The sequence below is a fragment of the Pristis pectinata genome, chromosome 4 (assembly GCF_009764475.1).
Source record: "Pristis pectinata isolate sPriPec2 chromosome 4, sPriPec2.1.pri, whole genome shotgun sequence".
Classification (NCBI taxonomy): domain Eukaryota; kingdom Metazoa; phylum Chordata; class Chondrichthyes; order Rhinopristiformes; family Pristidae; genus Pristis; species Pristis pectinata.
In genome coordinates, this window is record NC_067408.1 from 62,672,492 (window position 1) to 62,695,127 (window position 22,636).

At 40.8% G+C, this 22,636-nt stretch overlaps 1 protein-coding gene across 1 annotated transcript in view; it reads left to right on the forward strand.

Moving 5' to 3' along the window:
* The window catches only part of dgkh (diacylglycerol kinase, eta), a 395,761-nt gene that overhangs the window by 168,758 nt on the left and 204,367 nt on the right, over positions 1-22,636 (forward strand). Inside the window, exon 3 of the mRNA XM_052013887.1 lies at positions 6,386-6,496. Coding sequence (XP_051869847.1) covers positions 6,386-6,496 — 111 coding nt within the window. The remainder of the gene's footprint in view (positions 1-6,385; positions 6,497-22,636) is intronic.

Genomic DNA, 22,636 nt, shown 5'->3' on the forward strand with positions numbered 1-22,636 from the left:
TTTATTAAGAAAGGTGTTGCCAAGGTCACAGTCATGAGGAGGTAGTTCAAATACTGTTAAATTAAACATACCTGGGATTGGTACCAGTAAACCTGGCTCTGCTTAAGGTAGACATGTCAACCAAATTGGGACATGAAGCATGCTGGGTTGCTGAGGAATATAACCCTCCATAGATTTGAGGAGTGATTCCAGAGGATTGAAAATTGCCATTTTTATACACTTATTCAGAAAAGGATATGAAGGTGGATTATTGAAGTGCAGGGCCATCTATATGACGTAGGGTAATCTGGGTCTAAATTCATAGTCACCTGAAGACTATAGATTAATAAAGGAAAACCAGCATAGATTTATTAAAGAATTGTTTAATTAATTTGATAATTTTTAAAGAGTTAACAAAGAGGGTTGATGAGGACAGTGCAGTTGATATTGTGGATATTTGGAATATATTTGATAAAGTATCACTTTATTGGTTTCTGAACAAAATTTAAGCCCACAAAATAAAAAGGGAAGTGGTATGGTTTATTGACAGGAAATGGTCAAGAAGTAAACTGCTGTTCTTCTGTCTTGAGGAAGGAGTAAAGTATCATTCCCCAGGTGACTGTGCTGGAGCCTGAAGAAAGACACATTTCTAATTTTGGCAGAGTTCAAATTTCCACGCACCCCAAAGCTTGGAAATGTGATAAAAATGAGGAGGATAATGATAAACATCCATGGGGCATAGACGATCTCTAAAGGAATGGCAGGTCTTGGCGGATGAAATACAATGTCAGCAAGTACAAAGTGATTGATTTTTACAAGGAAGAATGAAAAGAGACAATATAGTATGAAGAGAATAATTCTAAAGTGCAGATAGATTGGAGACACTAGAATTGTTCTCTGTAGGACAGAAAAGATTGAGAGATGATTCAAGAGAAAAACATTCACAATAAAGATAAAGTGAATAAAGAGAAATTCTTTCCATTGACAGAAATGTCAAGAACCAGAGTCCACAGATTTAAGGTGATTGGCAAAAGAATCAAAATCCGAGGAAGAACTTGTTCATGCGGTGAGTAGCCATGATTTGGAATTCATTGCCTGAAGGGGTGGTGGAAGGAAATCCAATTGTGGCTTTCAAAAAGAAGTTACATAAATAATTGAAGAAAAAATTTGCAGTGTTACAAGGAAGGAACAGGGCTAGGGATCAATCTTCTGTGGGCTGTATGGCTCTATTTGCTGCTAGCACAGAGCGTAACTCAAGGAAGTGTGGGAGGAAGGGGTTAGATAGTCTTAGGTGTGGTTTGAAGGGCGGCACAACATGGTGGGCTGAAGGGCCTGTATTGTGCCGTATTGTTCTATGGTTCTATGGAGATGTGTCAGAGAAAGGTTTGCATCACTGCCCCAACCTGTGCTACTTCTTGTTTAAAGCTTTGTCACAGGAAGCCAAATTATTGAATTACCTTTATATTAAGAACATCAAAACAGGCCATTCAGCTGCATTACTCCATGCAAAAATTTATGCTCCACATGAGCTTCCTTGCACCTGACCATCTCACCATTTTATCATATCCTTTTGTTCCTTTCTCCTTGATGTATTTGTTTAGCTTCCCACATATGAATCCACCCTGTACCTTTGAGCTGCTGCTGTGATAGTGAGTTGAACATCTCTCATCTCTCTAGGTCCATAAGTTTCTCCAGAAAGCTTCATTGACTGTCTCAGGTTTTGAGGAAATGGAAACAATCTGCTCTGCATGTAATCTACTAAATACCATTATAAATTTGTAGATCTCCATCAGGTCATCACCAGTCTTCACTTTTCTAGAGAAAAGAGCCCCAGTCTTGTTAGTCTTTACTGATAGTTCTATTATTATCTTTGTAAGGAAATTGTACACTTTCACCTGTGCTTATCTGTCCTTTTGTAATATAGTGGAACTGTTCACAGTGCTTCCAATGTAGTTGAACCAATGCATTTGTTTAGCTCTATGCTTTAGATCATTAGCTGAGAAGATGTGATAAAAATGGATAAGATCATTCAGTATTAGAACCACAGGCATGTTTGTAAGGTTACACAGGATATATACTTCACAACAGGCTATTTGGCCCAAGCAGACCACGCCTGCATTTATGCTCCATGCCAATTTCCTCAAATCCATCCTCATCTAAATCTACAGCATGATCTTCTGTTCCCTTCTCCTTCACTATACTTGTCCAGCCTTCCTTTATTTATGGCCATTGTATTCACTTCAACCATTCCCTCTGGTAGCATGTTCCTAATTTTTGCCACCTGGGTGAAGAACTGAAATCCCCACAGGGTTTCTTGGTGACTCAGTTATATTGATGACCTCCAGTTATGCTTTTTGTCATGAATAGAAACATATTCTCCATTATGTCACCTCTCATCCTTCTTTTCTCAAGAAAAGAGAGACCCCAGTGTGTTCATCCCTTCCCGATAAGTTATACTGTAACACTTCTAGTGTCATCCTTGTTGCACCTTCTTTGTCTCGTTATCATTTTTATGATATCGTCAGTGACCATAATTAAGGACTAGAATAAATGTACTTATTTGCATTCAAGTGACTGGTGTTTAGGAAGGAGGAGAACATTAGACTCCGGCTGGAAACTGGGAAGATGATTGCCTGGAGGATTAGTGGAAGAGGCAGGCTTTGAGGAAACACTGAAGTTGCAGAGACAGCAAGGCAAAGAGCTTTATTGAGAGAATTTCACAAGACAAAAAGGCCAGAGGAGAAGACGTTTGGAGCCAGGATGGAGAGTAGAACAAGGATGCGAAAAGATTTCGAAACTAATGCATAAGGGAACTGAAATTTGCTAGTGATATATTTGAATAGAACTAATCTGTGAGTAGAACCCAGAATAAAAAACAATAGAAAAGCACACATAAGGGTCTTTATAGGTACTGTATGATGGTGCAATGTCATATTGTCATTAGCTCGGAAACAGGCCCTTCAGCCCATCATCTGCGTCAACCATTTACACTAATTCTAAAATAAACCAATTTTAGTCTCATATTCCCATCAGCTACCCTCATCCCCACCCAGATGGAAACCAGAGAACCCCGAGGAAATCCACACAGTCGCTGGGAGAACATGCAAACTCCACACAGACAGCACCCGAAGTCAGGATTGAACTCAGGTCTCTAGAGCTGTGAGGCAGCAGCTCTTCTAGCTGCCAGTGACAACGGTATGTTGAATTGCCATCTTCAGGAGAGAAAGGAAGAGAATTGCCAGAAACGGAAGCATTCTTGCAGTACATTTGAAAAGTTGAATGGTTGTCATTTTATCTTAGGAGTAGCATAGTCTCTTCACACTTAGAAGATATTGGTTCAAGCCTCACTGTGGGATTTGCCCCTGTAGTCTTGGATGCACTTAATTGCAATATTGAATGAATTTTGCATTGTTAGGGTAAGTGTCTTCTCGATGAAGTATTGAACCAAGTCTCCCACTTAAGATAGATGTAAAAAAAATCATTTCTTCATTGCTTAAGAATGAGCAAGGGGTTCTCTCAGTCTCTGAGGCCAATGATTCTTTATGGGAGGTAGTGATGCGATTACTTGGTCTAGCAGCCAGAGTTCTGGACATTGGCCGGAAGCATGAGTTTGAATCCCACAATGGCACTTAGGGAATTTTAAATTCAGGAATGTAAACACATCTGGAATTTAATTTTAGAAAGATCCTCAATAATCGTGAAAGTACCTGATTGTTGTGAAAAACTCATCTAGTTCACCAATGTCATTCAGGAAAAGAAATCTGCTGTTGTTACCCATTCTGGCCTGGACAAGACTCTAGATTGACCAATGTGGTCGTCTCCTTCCTCCCTTCAGGGTCAATTAGGGATGGGCAATAATGTTGCAGCAATGCCCATATCCTATGAAGAAATAAAAAGGAATACCAGCAATGTGCTCTGCACGATTAGTTTATTTGTTGTCTGGGAGAATTGGGCCGATGTTTATGCCCAGACTGGTAATTATCCATCCAAAATAATTCAGTGAATGTAAGTTGCTTCAGGATATGACACTACATAATGCAGTTAAATTTTTGAATCCATCTGTGGGTATATATGTTATATTTCATATAATTGAAATTACATTGCAGAAGGTTGCTTGTGCTGGTATTAGTTTGTAGCAGCTATCTATTCTAATTCCTTTTCCTCTCCACATGTTCTTATTTCACCCTTGTCTGTGAAGACATTCTCCTAATTTCCTCTTTCACTTTTCTTCCGATGATTCACAGTTTTTATTCCTATATTGTGACGGAGACCACACTTCAAAATTTCTTCTTTGGCTGTAAATCTGATGTTCAGAGGAATCTAGGTGTCCTTGTAGATGAATCAACGAAAGTTAACAAGCAGGTACAATGTGCAATTAGGATGGTAAAGAGTGTGTGAACATTTACTGCAAGAGGGTGCAGCTACAAGAGGTGTTTTACTGAAATTATACAGTATATGGCATCGATAAGACTGCACTGGAATAGATTGTATGGGTCTGATCTCCATATGCAAGGAAGAATATGTTTGCAAAAGATGGACTCTAGAGAAGGTTTACCAGATTGATTCCAGCTATGGTGGGTTTATCGTATGAGAAATTAAGCAGACAGGGCCTATGTTCTCTTGAATTTAGAAGAATGAAAGGTAATCTCATTGAAATGTACAAATTTCTTACAGGATGTAACAAAATACTTGTGGGCATAGTGTCTTACCTGGCTGGGCATCTAGAACCACGGTGTTACAATTTCAAAGTAAGGGGTTAGCCATTCAGGATTGAGCAGAGGAGAAATTTCTTCACCCAAAGGGTAGTGAATCTTTGGGATTCTTATCCAAATTGGGGGCTCAGTTGCTGAGTTTACTTAAGTCAGTGTTCAATAGATTTTTTAGACATTAAGGGATATGCAGGAACGTATCACTGAGGTAAAAGATCAGCCATGGGCATCATGAACACCCCTTCATACAGGAAGAATTTTGGAACAGTGGGAAGGCAAAAGAGCAAGTGTTGCATCTTCTGAGGTTGTGCAGGAAGGTACAGCGAGAAGGGGAATAGGCATTGATGGAGATGAAGGAGTGAACCAGAGGGAATAGTCTTATGCAATGCTAAAAGAGGAGGGAAAGCGTAATAGATGTGTTATGAAGGCATCACATTAGAGGCTTTGGAAAATGCAAAGGATGCCCCAACAGTTGGCTTCATTACTGAAGTACATATCAGGCCTACTCCAAGTAAGAATGATTTTAGTTGCTGGACTCTGGAGGAGTGGAAGGACAAGAGAAATCCTAACCTGGTTCTTGCAGGATAGTCCAACTGGGATGTTTTATGTCTATCCATCTCTCTTTAAGGCAAGTGCATTTCAACTGTCATGAGTTGACCCCAGCAAAATCTTAGAACATCCTCAAGCAAGACACTAGCCAAGATATTCTGCGTGGGGAACATCTCCCACCAATCACAGCTTTCAATTATTCCTATTTTTCTGTATAATCTCTTGACCTGCTTGCTTGAGTGCAGGGATTATTTATCCCTTCTCTTCCATTAAAGGAAGATGCCCATTTTGCCCACACTGCTAGGGTCTCCATGTCACACCTGCTACATCATCTCCTGGGTGGCTACAGCTGTGCTATCCAATACCTTAATGATGCTACTTAATGACTTCAGGCATTAGGCTGCCACAGTGTGACTGCGGATGTCTGGTTCTCCTGCTTGGCTGGCATCTGCTCTTCAGATGTCTGGTGGGGCATTCCAATGTGGATATTCGATCTGTTCAGGTTGATGGGTTTGAGGTGGCTTGTGAAGATTTGGTGGCTGCTTTTGCTAACTAACTAACTTTCTTTGCGTAGAAAGAGTGTTCCCATCCCAGGCAAGCGTACTCAGCAAAAGTAACAGTTTTGGATGTGATGAAATGTGACAGCCAATTTGTGCACAGCTATGGGATAAAGCAGTGCAATAACGGCCAGATATTTTGTTTTAATGATGCTGAGTGAGGGAAAAAGAGTTGTCAGAACCCAGGGGAGAAATTCTTTGGTTTTCTACGAAATAATGCCATGGAACTATTTTGGTCTACTTGAGCAGGCAGGAAAGACCCCAGTTTAATGTAGTCTCACCCAAGAGACATTATCTCAGTAGTGCAGCAATCCCTTAATACTGTATTGGAGAAACGTCACCCTAGATTACATACAGAAATCTCTCGAGAGGAACTTTAGCCCAAGACCTTCTGACTCACTAAGGAGCCACTAAGCTATAGTTAATGCCTTGAAAATGATGTGTTGGGCACTTTCTGAATTGTGTTGATATTTAATTTCTTGTTGGAGTGCAGTGCTTACTAACATCACTATGTGTGAGGGAAATGTTATTCATTTAGTGAAATTGTAGCTGCTCAATTGTGCTCATCGCTCTGTTTTAATTTGTTTCCAGACGAGTATAAAAGAAGGATTTTTACTGAAGCAAACCAGCTCATTTCAGCGATGGAAAAGAAGATACTTCAAGTTACGGGGGCGGACTCTTTACTATGCCAAGGATTCGAAGGTACTATCATAGAATATAAAAATATACAGCACAACTGGGGACCAAGCAGCCTAAGAAGTCCACAACAGGGAAAAAGGTAGAGCTATTTAGGCAACTTCCATATCTCAGCTCTTTGTTTTTGTAGCCTTGTGGATTAGACAATTCAGGTAGTCATTTGGGTATTTCTTAAATGTACTGAGGCTATCTGCCTCCATCACCCTTGCAGGCAGCAACTTCCAGACCCCCACACTCACTGGGTGAGAAAATAATTCTTCCCCTTTACACCTTCTGCAAATAGCCTTACAGTGCCTCCTTGATCTGTGCTAAGGTTTATTCCAGGGATGAATGGGATATGTTATGTGGAAAGGTTGAAAAGGTTGAGGCTATACTCATTAACAGAATGAGAGGCATATTGAAGCATTTAAGATTATGCTGAGGCTTGACATGGTCGAGATTGAGAGGATGTTTTCCCTCGTGTGGTTGTCACTAGGAGCTGGAAGAGTAATTTCATAATAGGGGTTGTCTATTTAAGATGAAGTGAGAAGGAATTTCTTCTCTGAGGGTTGTGAATTTTAGGAGTTCTTACCCCAGAGATATCTGAGGGACGAGCCATTGAATATATTCAGGGCTGAGGTAATTGATCTTTTGTAGAGTGACAGGTTATCAACAATAGGCAAGAATGTGGAGCAGAGATCAAGATCAGATCTGCTGTGATCTTCTTGAATTGTGAATCAGGTGGGATGGGTGATATGGTAGACTCCTGCTCCTATGTTCTGTGTTCTTAATCTCTTAATCATTAAATATACCATTAAAAATAATATAAAAAGCTTAAAACAAACACACTTGTTAATTCAATTAAGTCAAATATCTCCCACATGACTGTTCCCCCATTAGTTAGTTGGTTAGCATAAACATTGGCTTTGTTTGCTGACAACAGATGTCAGGTTAACTGCTTCATAATTCCTTATTTTTTGTATTAAGCTAGTTGTAAGGTTTCCTATTTCTTAATTTACTTCTTGTCCAGTCGTTTTGGTGCTTTTAGGAAGTGTGTAACCCACTGCTCTGAAATCAGTGCTTTTTGTCCCTTATTATCTCTTTTCTTCCACCCACACTAATTTTACTTCTTATTCTTCTAAATCAAGATTATTTTTCACAACTGTCCTTGTGTTCTCCTTTAGCTTCCCTCCTCTTTTCACCCATCCCACACCAACTCCATATTTCCTTTTCCATTTTATCTGCTCTTTCTAAACATCATTGTGTAGGTGAGTGGTAGAATCTGGGAGAAGTTGAAGAGCCTGTAGGGAGAATAAAAAAAGGATTATTCTAGGATTAATATAAATGGATATTGATGGTCAGTGTGGACTTGGTGGGTTGAAGGGCTTGTTACTGTGCTATTATCTCCATCAAATACCCTGGTATGTCTTGGTCAACATACGATCACTCCTTTGTTCCAGCTATTAGGTCTAACCCATTTGCCCCTGTTTGCAGCATGTTTGTCTATTTTGTTATGAGTACTTTGTTACAAAATACCATTATTTAAAAAAATTTCTTTCTAACTTTATTTATTGATGCACCATTTGTGTTGAACTTTATCTCTTCCTGTCTCACTCTGCTTATCATTAACTAATTTTCTGCCTTCCTCAATGGCTTCAATTGATAATCTGTACACCACAAAATCCTGACACCGTTTTATTATTTTAAGATCCTATCTGGAGTTCTAGTTATAGATTCACCAGCATATTCATCCTAGCTAAGTTTAAGAGCAGTCTATCTCAGGAGAATATTGGTATTGGTTTTAGGTTATTATTGTCACTTGTACTGAGGTACAGTGAAAAATTTGTCTTACAAACCAATCTTACAGGTCAATTCATTACACAGTGCAGTTACATCAAGTTAGTACAGAGTGCATTGATGTAGTACAGGTAAAAAAAACAATAACAGTACAGAGTAAAGTGTCACGGCTACAGAGAAAGTGCAGTGCAATAAGGTGCAAGTCAACAACAAGGTAGGTCATGAGGTCATAGGTCATAGTCCATCTCATTGTATCAGGGAACTGTTCAATAGTGTTATCACAGTGGGGTAGAAGCTGTTGTTAAGTCTGGTAGCACATGCTCTCAGGCTCCTGTATCTTCTACCTGATGAAAGAGGAGAGAAGAGAGAATGTCCCGGGTGGGTGGGGTCTTTGATTATGCTGGTTGCTTCACCAAGACAACGAGAGGTAAAGACAGAGTCCAAGGAGGGGAGACTGGTGTCCGTAATGCGCTGGGCTGTGTCCACAACTCTCTGCAGCTTCTTGCGATCTTGGGCAGAGCAGTTCTTCCCTGTGAATCAAAACAACTCACTAAGTCACACATTTAAATTTGTTTCATTTAAACCTATGCCATTAGTTCTGAAATTATTACTCTTGAGGTTTTGTTCTTCTAATCTGACAGATATGGTTTTTAGTCTTCTTACTGAGCTTTGCTGACTCCCTTATGCTGCAGTCACAATGCATCATTGTCCCTCCTATTTCTTAAATCATTTTTTTATGTATTCAGTTAGTGGAGGTTTCAACATATTCATTTTCTTTTTACTGGGTTTATTCATTAAAAATTTATAGGTCTTCTAAAAATTAATACTTGCTGCTAACTTAGTCTATTGTAAGATTTTAAAAAAATGCACACACTAACCCACACTAAAGTTCAGGCAAAATTTTGAATAGTCACTACCTGAAGCTTACACAAAGCAGCACTTGATTCCCACAGTGACCAAATTTAGCACTGTGCCAAACTTGTGGTCTGTAGAAGTCCGTTTTGTGCAACCAATCTATGCATTAGCTAAATCTGTTCACTTCCATACACCTTTAAGCCACACTCAAATAGTGCCTCAGCCCCCGCTGTCAGTAATTAACACCTATTCAGCTAACTTCTTGTAGCTGACCACCTAACTAACCTGTAGCAGGCAACTTACTAACTGTTGACATAAATTGGACTAGATACTGCAAGTTAAAGTTTTGTTATATTCTATTGCTAAAGTAAGTTTTAGATTGAAAACTACTATCAATATATAACCAAATTCCTCACATTAGCACTCTGTTAAAGCTGTACATTGTTTAAACTCACTCTATGGGCAGGCACAGTAGTGTAGCGGTTAGTGTAACATATTATAACGCAGCAACCCAGGTTCAATTCCGGCTGCTGTCTGTAAGGAGTTTGTATGTTCACCCTGTGACTGCGTGGGTTTCCTCCGGGTGCTCTGGTTTCCTTCCACATTCCAAAGACGCAAAGGTTAGGAGTTGTGGGTGTGCTATGTTGGCGACGGAAGCGTGGCGACACTTGCGGGCTGCCCCCAGAAGATTCTACGCAAAGATGCATTTCACTGTGTGTTTCAATGTGCATGTGACTGATAAAATATCTTATCTTCATCCTTTCTAAATCAGTCATATCCATCTTATGTGGTGACCAGAGAGTAAAGGTTGACAGAAAAATACTTAACTATCTGCCATCTTACTGATTTGATTTGCAAATTCAACAATTTAGTTGAGCAGGTATAGACCCCACCACTCGGACAAGAGAAAAAGGCTTGCATTTCTGTAGACCTTGGTCAATGTCATTATGTCCCAGAACAATTTATAGCCAATTAAGTACCTTTTAAGTGTATGAAGGAAACATGGCCAATTTACACCCAGCAATGCTCTAGAAACAACATGAAACCACGTGCTTTTGTTTCCACCGATGGCCCCAAAGACGTGTTGATTAGTAGGTTAATTAGCTTCTATAAATTATCCTTAGTGTAGGCAAGAGGTAGGAAAATCAGGAGAAGTTTATGGGCATATGAAAGAGAATGAGTTACTGGGAAGTAAGTGGGGTAATGGGATTTCTCTGTGAACTGGCATTGACTCAAGGAATGGCCTCCTATGTAATGAGAATTATGAAGTAACAACAAGATGATCTGCTTTAGTTAGTTGAGGAATAAATATTGACCAGGGCACAGAAAAGAAGTCAGATTCAGAATCAGGTTTATTATTACTGACACACGTCATGAAATTTGTCATTTTGCGGCAGCAGAACAGTGCAAGGCATAAAAATACTGTAAGTTACAAAAATAAATAAATAGTGCAAAAGAGAAATAATGAGGTGGTGTTCATGGGTTCATGGACTGTTCAGAAATCTGATGGGGGAGGGGAAGAAACTGTTCCTGAAACATTGAGTATGGGTCTTCAGGCTCCTGTACCTCCTCCCAAAGAAGGCATATCCTAGGTGGTGAGAGTCCTTAATGATGGATGCCACCTTCTTGAGGCACTGCCTCTTGAAGATGTCCTTGATGGTGGGGAGGGTTGTGTCCGTGATGAAGCTGGGTGTGTCTATAACCCTCTGCAGCCTCTTTCAATCCTATGCATTGGAGCCTCCATACCAGGCAGTGATGCAGCCAGTCAGAATGCTCTCCACTGTGCATCTGTAGAAATTTGCAAGAGTCTTTGTTGACATACCAAATCTCCTCAAACTCCTAACGAAGTAGAGCCACTGTCCTCTGAAGTCCTCCGATATTTGAGGTATTGCTGTGGTATCTTTTGTATTCAAAACTTAGAATGATTAGCCCTCTGAATGCAACAATTGACCAGATAAACATTTGATGCTTTTATGGTTCTTGGATTCCTAACATGCCATTCTTGTGACTGGTAATTGGTTTATTATTGTCACATGTACCAAGATACAGTGAAAAACTTAGTTTTGCATGCCATCCATACAGATCATTTCACACCATAAGTACATCAAGGTAGTACAAGGGAGAAACGATAACAGAAGGCAGAATACAGTGTTCCATTTACACTTACAGAGAAAGTGCAATGCAGGTAGACAATAAGGTGCAATGGTCATAATGAGGTAGATTGTGAGGTCAGGAGTTCATCTTTATTGTACAAGAAGTCCGCTCAATAGTCATAATAGCGGGGTAGAATGACAACCTGCTGAGACTTGTTTCGTGGTCTCTGGCCTCAAATGTCTGCGCTCCTTCAATTCTGGGTTCTTGTGCATACCTGACTCTAAGTGCTCCACCAATGATGACTTCAGTACCTTCAGCTGCCATCATTCTAATCCCTAGAATTTCCTCCCAAAAACTCTCCACTTCTCTTTCCTTCTTTTTGAAACTCATCGAAATCTACCCCTTTCACCAAATCTTTGATAATTTGACTTAATTTTGGTGACGCATTGTGTGTTTTTTTGCTATGTTAAAGGTGCTATATGAATGGAACTTCTTGTGTGGTTGTCTCAATGATCTGTTAAAGTAGCTCCAAATTCATCTACAAGATTATGCTACAATGTTTTTGCTACCTCCCATTCTCTACCAGTTTTGAATTCTTGTTGGTGGTCCCACACCTTTGATTAATATTTGATACCTGCTGTCATAAAACCTGTCAGGCATTTGGAAAATTACAGATCTGCGTGAAAGCCTATTCATTAAATAACAACATTAAGTTAGCTGTTTCCAAGAGTAATCTTACTAAGAAAGCTCCCGTGTCATTTTGGGTTCAATATTTGTTCTCATTATCCTGTTCCTATCATGTATTTAAGAGATTTATAAAAAGAGCATTACTGTTCTCATTTGACATTTTTTAACTGAAAATGTTTAAAGCTGAAAGCAATATTTACAGCTCCATGATAGGACATATGAGCTAATTGTTACATAAATTCTTCAGTTTGTGCTCTGCGATTTTTTAAATGCGTGCTGCAAATTCTCCATAATTTTTGAATGTGAATAGGGCAGTAAGTATAAAGCTTTTATAAAAAGATCTGAAATCAAAGTACTTCTTCCAATGAAGCATATATTCACCAAACATTTTGTAACAGGGCGTGAAGGAACAGTGAAATGCAAGCTTATGTTGCGCCATTAGTCAAAGGTAACGGAGGAGTGGACTCCATTCATGGCATAGGTCAATGAGATACAAGCGGGGTTAGGAATGTAGATTAATGGTACAGTAGATGAAGGTACAGGTTGAACCATTTGGAATCTTCTACCAAGCCAGGCAGTAAGCATTTCAAATTACTCAAATTCAAGTTTATTGTCATAGGCATACATACCCAGGTATAAATGTCATGAAATGTAGCTTTTTGCAGCAGCAGCACTGTACATTCCAAACATGACAGACATAAGTTAAAATAAACTTAAATTAATGTAAATTATACATAACTTACATGACAAAATAAACATAGTGACATTAGTGCAAGTTGAGAGAGAAAAATATATTCCGAGGTAGTATTGGGGTTTTTCAGGTTGGTTCAAAAACGTGATGGCAGTCGGGAAGAAACTGCTGTTGAACCTTGAGTTGTGGATCTTCAGGCTCCAGGAGACCAGCAATGAGAAGAGGGCATGGTGAGGATCCTTGATGACAGATGTCACCTTCCTAAGACATCACCTCCTGTGGATGTCCTCAATGGTAGGGAGAGCTGTACCCATGAGTCCACCACTCTCTGTAGCCTCTTGTGTTCCTGTGCATTGGAATTTTCATACCAGGCTGTAATGCAACCAGTCAGAATGCTTTCTGGAGGGATGAGCTACATGAAACCCAAAGTGTTTTTTCTCCTTCCTCATTGGTTTAACACTTAACTTCAAAATTGCAATGCACAGAATATTTAGCAGAATATGAATTGAAGTATTTAGTGCAGCATTTGCACTTTGATACAGAGCTTCTCTTGAACAACAGGCTGGTATACAGGAGATCATGAGATTTGCTGTCCTTAATTGTCCTGATCTATATGGGAGTTCAAACTCTCGGCAATGTGATTGTCTCAACAGCGTTCTGAAATAGCCCAGCAACCACTCAATTCTACCATACAGGAAAGACAAAACATACTGAGAATAAAACCAAGCATCAACCACACTCTGGATTTGGAGATTACAAAGGCACATCCAGCCCACTTGATCCTGCACACAAACTTCTGGAGAATTGCCTTCATTGAGAGATTTGTTCCACAGACCAGTCAGACAATATTCTGACAGAGGTTTTCAGAATCACATCTTTCAGCCAATGTCCTAAACTCTTCTATCACCATCTCTGGTTATGTATGTCCAACCCCTTCGGCAGGACATACTCTCTGGAGGTGGTGGCATGGTCAGATACAGCCAGGAGGGAGTAACCCTGTAAGTAATTAACATTTATTCTGGGCTTTATATAATGTAGTCAAGCACAGCCTTGGGGATTTCCTGACGACTATCACCTACCTCTCACCTGAAGAATCAGTGCTCCATGTTTAATGCCACTGAGAAAAAGGGCACAGAATGTGCTCTGGGTGGATGATTTCCCAGTATCCTTTACAGAGAGTGACTAAATAGAACCACCACTATAAACATACTTGGCCAATTGCTGAGAGCAGTTGGTAAGGAAACAAACATGAGAGAGAAACCTATGCCTGGAAATTGGATCTTATCCATTTTGGGGCAGTAAGTGAGTGCAGTGTATAGCATTAATGCTGAAATTTATTTCTAGGAAATCCTTATGGTAGATTGCAAGCATTTTCCTTTGTTAAAACATTACCTGTGGGTTTCCCTGTGGTAACTGTGAGCAGAGTTGGCAGCAAACATGTCATACCCACAATGACTGCTATGACTGCTGGGATGCAGCATGTATTGTGGTGTGATTATGTCCATTAAACACTGTAAGACCTGACAATATACAGAGCAATAAACACTTTGTAGAGTAGCACATCACTGTGCTAGTCTTGATTTTCTGCAGGCTTTTTAGTTTGACTGAGAGTTAAAAACAATGCTTGTAGGTTGAAGATGATGGTTCCAGTTTTTGTCGGTAAGGCAGAGATAAGCATTGCACATGTTAATGATGTCATCACATATGCTAATGACACTGGTATAATGATCTCATGCTCGCCCATCAACATCTGTCCATGAATATATTGGTAGGAGTGGCCATTATATGGTCCTTATGGAGGTGAAGTGATATCATTGTGTTGTGTGGCACAATTATTTTACAAAATGGGACAGATCTCCAGCTCAATACAAGGGAATTTGTAAGGTACTTTGGATGATTAGCAGTAGCAGAATTGTCCTCATCTTTTTTCTGTAACAACTTGGCCTGGCATATCCTTCAGTTTCCCATTACTGTCAAATCATGAGATCACTGGTTCAATGAAGAGTGTATAGAACATCAAACTGTCCGCTGGAGGAACTAAGCGGGAGCATCTGTGGGGGGAAAATGAATTGTCGATGTTTTGGGTCAAAACCCTGCATCAGGACTAATCATTCTTAATGTCAACAATTTGTTCCTACCCCCCACCCCCAACCCCGCTGTGTTCTTCCAGCAGACTGTTTGTTGCTCCAGATTCCAGCATTTGCATTCTCCTGTGTCTCCAATGCAGTAGAACATGCCTGGAATAGCACCAGGCATACCTAAAAGTGATTCATTAAGCTGATCAAGTTACAACATAAAACCACACACATGTGGAGTAACTGAAGGGCCATGCTATGGACAAAGCTAAATGATCCCACGATCAACAGATCAGATGTGGTTCTGCCATGTTCCATTGTGAAATATGGTGGACAATTAAACTGCTCATGGAAGAATGAGTCTCTGTGAACCTTCCCATCTTCAACAGTGATGGAGCCCAACACAGGTACAAAGACCAGAGTTCCTATGACCGTCTTCAGCCAGAAATGATAAACGGCTAATCTTCTTGGTGACTACCTGCAGTTCCCACCAACACAGAATCCAGTTAAGAGCCAATTTGATTCACTCCCAATGATACCAGGAAATGGCTGAGTGTGTAAGATGTAAAAATGGTAATGGGACCAGAAAATGTTCTGTGCTGTAGTGCTGAAGATTTGTGCTCCAGGACTAGCCGTGCATCTAGCCAAGAGTTTCCATGTAGCTGCAACACTGGCATCTTCGCAGCAATTGGAAAAATTGCCTGAGAATGAATCCAGTTCAGTCAATTATTGCCCCATTAGTCTACACTCAATCAAAATGTGTTGGAAGATGTTATTGACAGTGCTACCAAGCATCGTTTACTCACCAATAACTTGCTCACTGAAGTTTAGCTTAGTTTCCTTCAGATAATAACTCGAGGCCTGGTCTGAATGTGAACCAAAGAGCAGAATTCCAGGGATCAAGGAGGCATTTGACCAATCATGACCCAATGTAATGGAAATCATAGGGAGTCACACACACAATAAAGGAAGATGGTCAAACATCTCAGTTCCAGGATATTACCGCAGGAGTTCCTCAGAACAGTGACTTTTCCCATCTCTAGTTGCTTCATCAATGACATTTATCACAAACCAGAACCACCATTTCGTGCCCAAAACAGTCCTTCCAGGTGAGGCAGTCCTTTACATGTGAACCCTCCGGTGTCCTTTATTGCATCCGGTGCTCCCAGTGTGGCCTCCTCTATATGGGTGAGAGCCAACGCAGATTGGGGGATTGTTTCATTGAGCACCTTCGTTCCGTCTGCTGTAACAGCCAGGATCTTCTGGTGGCCAGCCACTTTAATTCCACTTTCCATTCCCACACTGACATGTCTGTTCTGTCCACAGCCTTCTCTACTGCCAAGTTGAGGCTAGATGCAGATTAAAGGAAAAACACCTCATATTCTGCTTGGTAGTCTCCAATCTGACAGCATCAACATTGATTTCTCTAACTTCCTGTAATCCCTCCCCTCTGTTTCCCCCCCCCCTCTTGTTTTCCCTTATCCTCTGGCCCCTTTACCCTTTCTCTTTCCCCTCCCCGGCCTCACGACCTGCCCATCACCCACTCCTTCCTCCCTCTGGTTCCCCACCTCCTTCCCTTTATTCCATGATCCACTGCCCTCTCCTATCAGATTCCATCTTCTTCAGCCCTTTGCCTCTTACATCTGTCACCTCCCAGCTTCTCACATCATTCCCACTACCTCCCCACCCCCACCAACCACCTACCTATCTTCCGCCCTCACTTGGATTCACCTATCACCTGCCAGCTTGTGCTCCTTCCCCTCCCCTCACCCTTTTATTCTGGCTTCTATCCTCTTTCTTTCCAGTCCTGATGAAGTGATGAAGGGTCTAGGCCTGTTCATTTTCCTCCATATATAGTATGCTGCCTAACCTGCTGAGTTCCTCCAGCATCTTTTGTGTGTTACTCCACATTTCCAGCATCTGCTGTCTTTCTTGTGTCACCAGAAGTGGAGGCTTTGTTCTGTTGATTTCAGCGCCACTTGCAATTCTTGAGATGAACAAGTAGCACTCAGGCATGGACTAATAAGTGGCAGATAATATTTGCAGATTATAAATGCAGACGATGACCATCTCCCAAATGACTGAGTCTAACCAGGGTCCCTTGATATTAAACTGGTGAAATTCCATCAGCATCATTCTGGGGAGTCAATTGCCATTGACAGGGAAAAACCACATAATTCTGTGGCTATGAAAGCAGGTTAGAAGTTGGTTGTTCTGCTATGACTGGCTCACATCCTGACTCTCCAAAGTCCTCCATGTGTGCTGGAATACTCTTCACTTGCATGGTCAAGTTGTGCTCCAAAAATAATGAAGAAATTTGACTTCATTTGATTTGTTTGAAACTCCATGCCCCACCCTGAATCTTCACCGTCTATTACCAGTGCATTGCAGCTTCATAGCTGCATTGCGTACCATCTACAAAATGCTGTTGAATAATTTGCAAACCTTTTATTTGACAAAACCTCCCAAACTGGAGACCTTTGGCACCTAGAAAAAATGATGGCAGCATGTGCATTGGAACACCAACAAGTACAAGTTCCTCTCCAAGTCACCATTGTAACCTGTATATATACTCCTTGTTTCTTCACCTTTTCTGGATCAAGGTCCTGGAACTCCTTATTTAACATATTAAGGGATGTGGTGGTTCAAGAATGTGGTTCGCCATCTTCTCAAGGGCTATTAGGGATGGGCATTAAATACTGACCATGCCAATGACAATTGCATCCCATAAGGTAATAAATAACAAAAGCATCCCTAGATTCTGTACGCTCCAATCTTTACTGCATTATGAATGAAGCCCCAAGAGACTGGAGATGCTGGAATCTGGGGCATCTGTGGGAGGACTGGTCCTGATGCAGGGTTTCGACCCGAAATGTTGACAATTACTCTCCCTCCACAGATGCTGCTCAACCTGCTGAGTTCCTCCAGAAGATTGTTTGTTTGTTGCATTAAGAATGATTTGGCTGTGGTGGACAGGACCTTCCACTTCTTCGTAGGAAGTCCCTTTGGGTTCAAGGATGACCTGCTTTTAGTCCTGTTCTGTGGGTTCTGAGGTGACTGATGAGACCAATGTGGGAACTCTTCCATAGATGGGGCAGGAGGTGCTTGGGGGTGAGTGGGTGGTAGATGGGAGAGGGTGTACTCTTCTGCTGTTTACACAAGGCTTCTTGTGCTCCTGATGCTTGAACTCAAGGTTCTTAACACTGCTCCAAATGCTCTTTCACCACTGTGTGCAGTTACCGGCTAGGCATCCCCAGGAGTCAATGGGGATATTGGATTTTTTCAAGGAAGTATAACATTCCATGAATCTTTTCCTTTGCCCACCTAGTAATCTCTTCCTGTGACAAAAGCTCAGAATAGAGTCACGAGACTGCAGGTGCTGGAATCTGGAGCAACCCACAAGATGCTGGAGGAACTCAGTGGGGTCAGGCAGCATCAGTAGAGGGAAATGGGCAGTCAACATTTTGGGTCCAAACGAAGGGTCTTGACCGGAAATGTGGACTATCCATTCCCCTCCATAGATGCTGCCTGACCCGCTGAGTTCCTCCAGCATTTTGTGTGTTGCTCAGAACAGAGTGCCTGTTCCAGCACATTCCTCACACGCTGAATGTCAAAGCTGATGGAATTCTCTGTTGGAGAAGGATGGAATGAGGGCTAAATAACACAATTGATAGACATTGACATAGGAGAGATGTTGAAGGCAAAAGCTACAGTAAGGAGATGGAGTGGATGGATGAGGTTTGAGGAGAGGTGAGGAGTAAGTAGACCTTTAAAAAACATAGTGAAAACATAGAATGTTTCTGTTTGGCCCTAGGTTGGAAAGCAGTAAAAGTATTTCTTTGACAAGATTCATGCTTTTAATTTCTGATCACAATGAAGTGACCCAATTGCAATAAACATTGAAGTGGAATGTGAAAATCATCTGAGATTAGTATTTACGAAAAAAAATCCGTTGACATCTGTCAGATGAAATAAAAACCTAAGTTGAAAGCAAATTTGGAAGTTGCATGACATTGAATCATTGTAGCCTTAAACTTTGCTGTGGGAGACTTGTATACAAACATTTAATGTGCTCTAGTTAAAATTCCTATCTGGCAATTTAGCAGAGTCATTCATCCATTTGTTTAAGTGAGTTCATGGTAAGTTAATTTTGGATAAGTATTGAGACCAATGTAAAGATATATACCAGGAATAACTTCTGTCAATTTTCTCTGCAAAATGAAGTGAGGCTATATCATTCAGAATTCATCTCCTATCTCAAAACCTGGGTATTATCTGTCTGCAGGAGATAAATTATTGAATCTGTGGGTTTGGAAATATAGTGGTTTAATTACTAGACCATTTTCCAGAAACCTTGACCATTGATCCGGACATGAGTTTGATTCCAACTGTATTGGTGAGGAATTTGAGGTAATTAGATAAATCTGGAATAAAAAGCTAATATTGGTATTGGTTTATTATTGTCACTTGTATGGAGGTACAGTGAAAAACTTGTCTTGCTTATTGTTTGTACAGATCAATTCATTACACAGTGCATTGAGGTAGTACAGAGTGCATAGAGATCGAGAACCTATCATATTGTTGGTTCTGGCAAGGAAATCTGCCACCCTTGGACCCAGACTGGGTTATGTGTGGCTCTAGAGTCACCAATGTGATTGACTCTTAACTGCCCACTGAAATTACTAAGCAAGTTACTCAGTTCAGGAGTGACTTGCAATGGACAAAAAATATGGCTTTGCCTGTGAACTCTACATCCCACAAAGAACATTTAAAAAAAACTCAATAAGTTGGTCAACAATTCTGCCTTGAATAACACCAGGAGAAGTTGGTGTTTGTTATCAAATGATGCATTAATTGGCTGCCATTCTCACTTTTGCAACAACACTGCACTTCTTGCTTCCCTTACATTTTGCGATGTGTTTGTTTAGACCTCAAGAATACTTTACTGGCTTCCATGTTTCACAAATGTTATAGAAGCCGCCGAATGGCTAGTGAAAGTATAACTTCTGTAAATGATTACCAGAAAAGGCCGTGGCATTTTTCCTTAGAAAAGTAAAGATGGAGGTAACCAGATGATGAAGTTTAATGGGGCAGATGTCAAATAGATGCTAACATTAGGGCTCTTAATAAGACAGTCACTGATAAGTTCAGCAAGGATTTCATGAGAAATCTTTTTATCCAAGAAAGGTGAGAATGTGGAGCTTGCCACTGCAAGGTGTTAATGTGATTTGCGTGAATACATTTGGAGTGAGAAAGAAGTAGAATGAGATAGTGAGAGGGATGGGAAGATGCTCATTTCTCTGCTCTCCATTGCTGTCCATACTGGTCCTGAACATTGCCAATTAAAACATGGATAATTAATCCACCTGCTCACCAGCAGCCAATGTTTGTTGGTAGAATGATGTTTCCAGACTGATTACTTGGCTAGTGTTGGCAGATTGCTCAAAGAATTGAAATGAACAGTCCAAGCAATCACTCAATTGTCCAGTGAACACATTTGATGCAGCAAACTCCTGTAGAAGCTACAGTTCCCATTAACCAAATATCGTGACCTCTGTAAATGCCTCCTCTGAAAGAGGACCTAGACATGATAATATTTTGTGTGACCTCAGAGAAGTGATCGTATGAGAAGATGCTGCCACCCAGAGCTTTATTAATGGTTGATGCAAATTGGAGAATTGAGATGTCATGTCAGATCCTCATTGTGATAACCTCATGCTCAGCAGAACCTTGCTGACTTGACCCAGTGTTCCCAAACAGCCCATTTCTGGCTGAATGTACATCCAATGTGATTCTTTGTAAGGGTATAGGTAAGACATACTGATTTTAAAAAAATCCATCATAAATTGAGATCATTTTACACCACTGAAGGAGGACCTTGTAAAAATTGTGTTTACTTTGTCTTTCTTGTGAATGCTGCTTATATGATGCAGATTGCCTGTGATGCTGCTGCAGGCAAGTTTTTCATTGCACCTGTGCGTACATGTACTTGTGCATTTGACGATAAACTCGACTTTTTGATTTTGACATTGTGTTATGACAGCACTATGTTGAGCAATCCAATTGGTACAACTTCCCTTGCTCCAGTTGCAGATCCCCACAGTATTACTCTTATGAGTATTTAACCCCATTCTTGTTTGAAGAGAATGGAGTGAATCTTGCAAGGGCTGGAGTTAGTGGTTTCAGCCATTGAAACTTTGGCAAGTCTTGAACTTGCTTGCGTGCGTGCACTATCGAATGTGTAAGTTTGAGACCTACCACCATATTCCCTTATGACATAGAAGGAGGCCTTTTGGCCCATCAAGTCTATACCAGCTCTCAATTCACTCCCCCTGCTTATTTCCCTGCAACCAAAATCTCTCTCACGTGCCTATTAACAGCCTTTGATTCTCCCACCAGCCACCTACATTAACAGGGGTAATTAACAGTAGCCAATTGACCTAATAATCACATCTGTGGCATGTGGGAGGAGACTGGAGAAATCTGAGGAGGGGGGGTTTGTCAAGAGAACATGCAACTTCCGCACTGACAGCACCTGAGGTCGGGATTGAACTAGGATCACTGGAACTGTGAAACAGCTGTCTCCTCTGCAGCACCACTGTGCTGATCAACACTACAGGCGGTGCTCCCTCTGTCAGTACATTATGCTTGAGTCACCACTTCAATCCAACAACAATGAGACATGACTGATTATAATGGGGAGGCAAAAGGGGAAGTAATTTTTAATTAAAAAATTACAAAAATAATTTCTATTTCTTATGTTTTTTAACTGTTTATTAATTGCTTGAATTTAAATAATTTGTAACTACACTTACTCACAACTTTGACAGAAGCCAGAGCTCCACCTGAGCTTGGCCTTCTGTCAAGATGACCAGGGGCATTTCAGTGGCACAGCCTTGCCAGTATGCTGCCTGATGCCTATTCACTGCTGAGAGCTTGGCGCTAGACTCCAGGATGTGGAGGTCCAGTGAGAGTGGGTAGATGGTAACAAACAGCAGTGACTCTGACAGGTGGGTCTAATCCAGCAAGCTCCAGCTCAAAGTTAAACTACTATTTTCCTTACAGACAGTGCATAATAAATAATTAATAAGAAATTGTAAAATCATCATCTTACCAGTAATTGCAACATGTTCCTAGTCTGGCTTTTTGGAAGCCATCTCTATTTTAGTCACCGTCAAAAATTCATATAAAAAATAGAAATGTTTGCTACCTGTTGGCACTCATTGTCTTTTCTGAAAGCCAGTCTAGTGATCCTGCCATAACCAATGTTACAGTTGCAACAAATATGGAATTAAACGTGTATTCTTAATTTGCAGTTCCTGAAAAGTTAAAGTCGAGTGTATTATCATATACACAAGTACATGTATGCACAGGTGCAATGAAAAACTTGCTTGCAGCAGCATCACAGGCACATAGCATCAGATAAGCAACATTCACAAGGAAAAAACATAAATTAAACATAAATTGTATACAATTTTTACAAGAAATAACACAATTAGATCAAAAAAAAGTCCATTGTATTGCAAAGTGATCAAAGTGGTCACACAAAAAAATTCCTCAGATGCTGAAATCTGGAGCAATACACAAAAAGTGCCAGAAGAACTCAGCAGATCAGGCAGCATCTATGGAGGGAAATCGATTCCATTAATCTCACCCCTTTGTCTCTCCACCCCTCCCCCCCCACCCCCAACTCCTTTGTCTTCCCTGTGGCTCCCTTCCCTCGCCTTTATGACCTGCCCATCTCCTCTCCTCCGTCCTTTATTCCAAGGTCCACTGCCCACTCCTATCAGATTCCTCCTCCTCCAGCCCTTTGCCTCTTCCACCTATCACCTCTCAGCTCAGTGATTAGGGTTGTGCAGGTTGGTTCAAGAACCGAATGGTTGAAGGGAAGTAGCTGTTATTGAATCTGGTAGTGTGTGACTTCAGGCTTCTGTACCTCCTGCCTGATGGTAGCTGCAAGAAAATGGC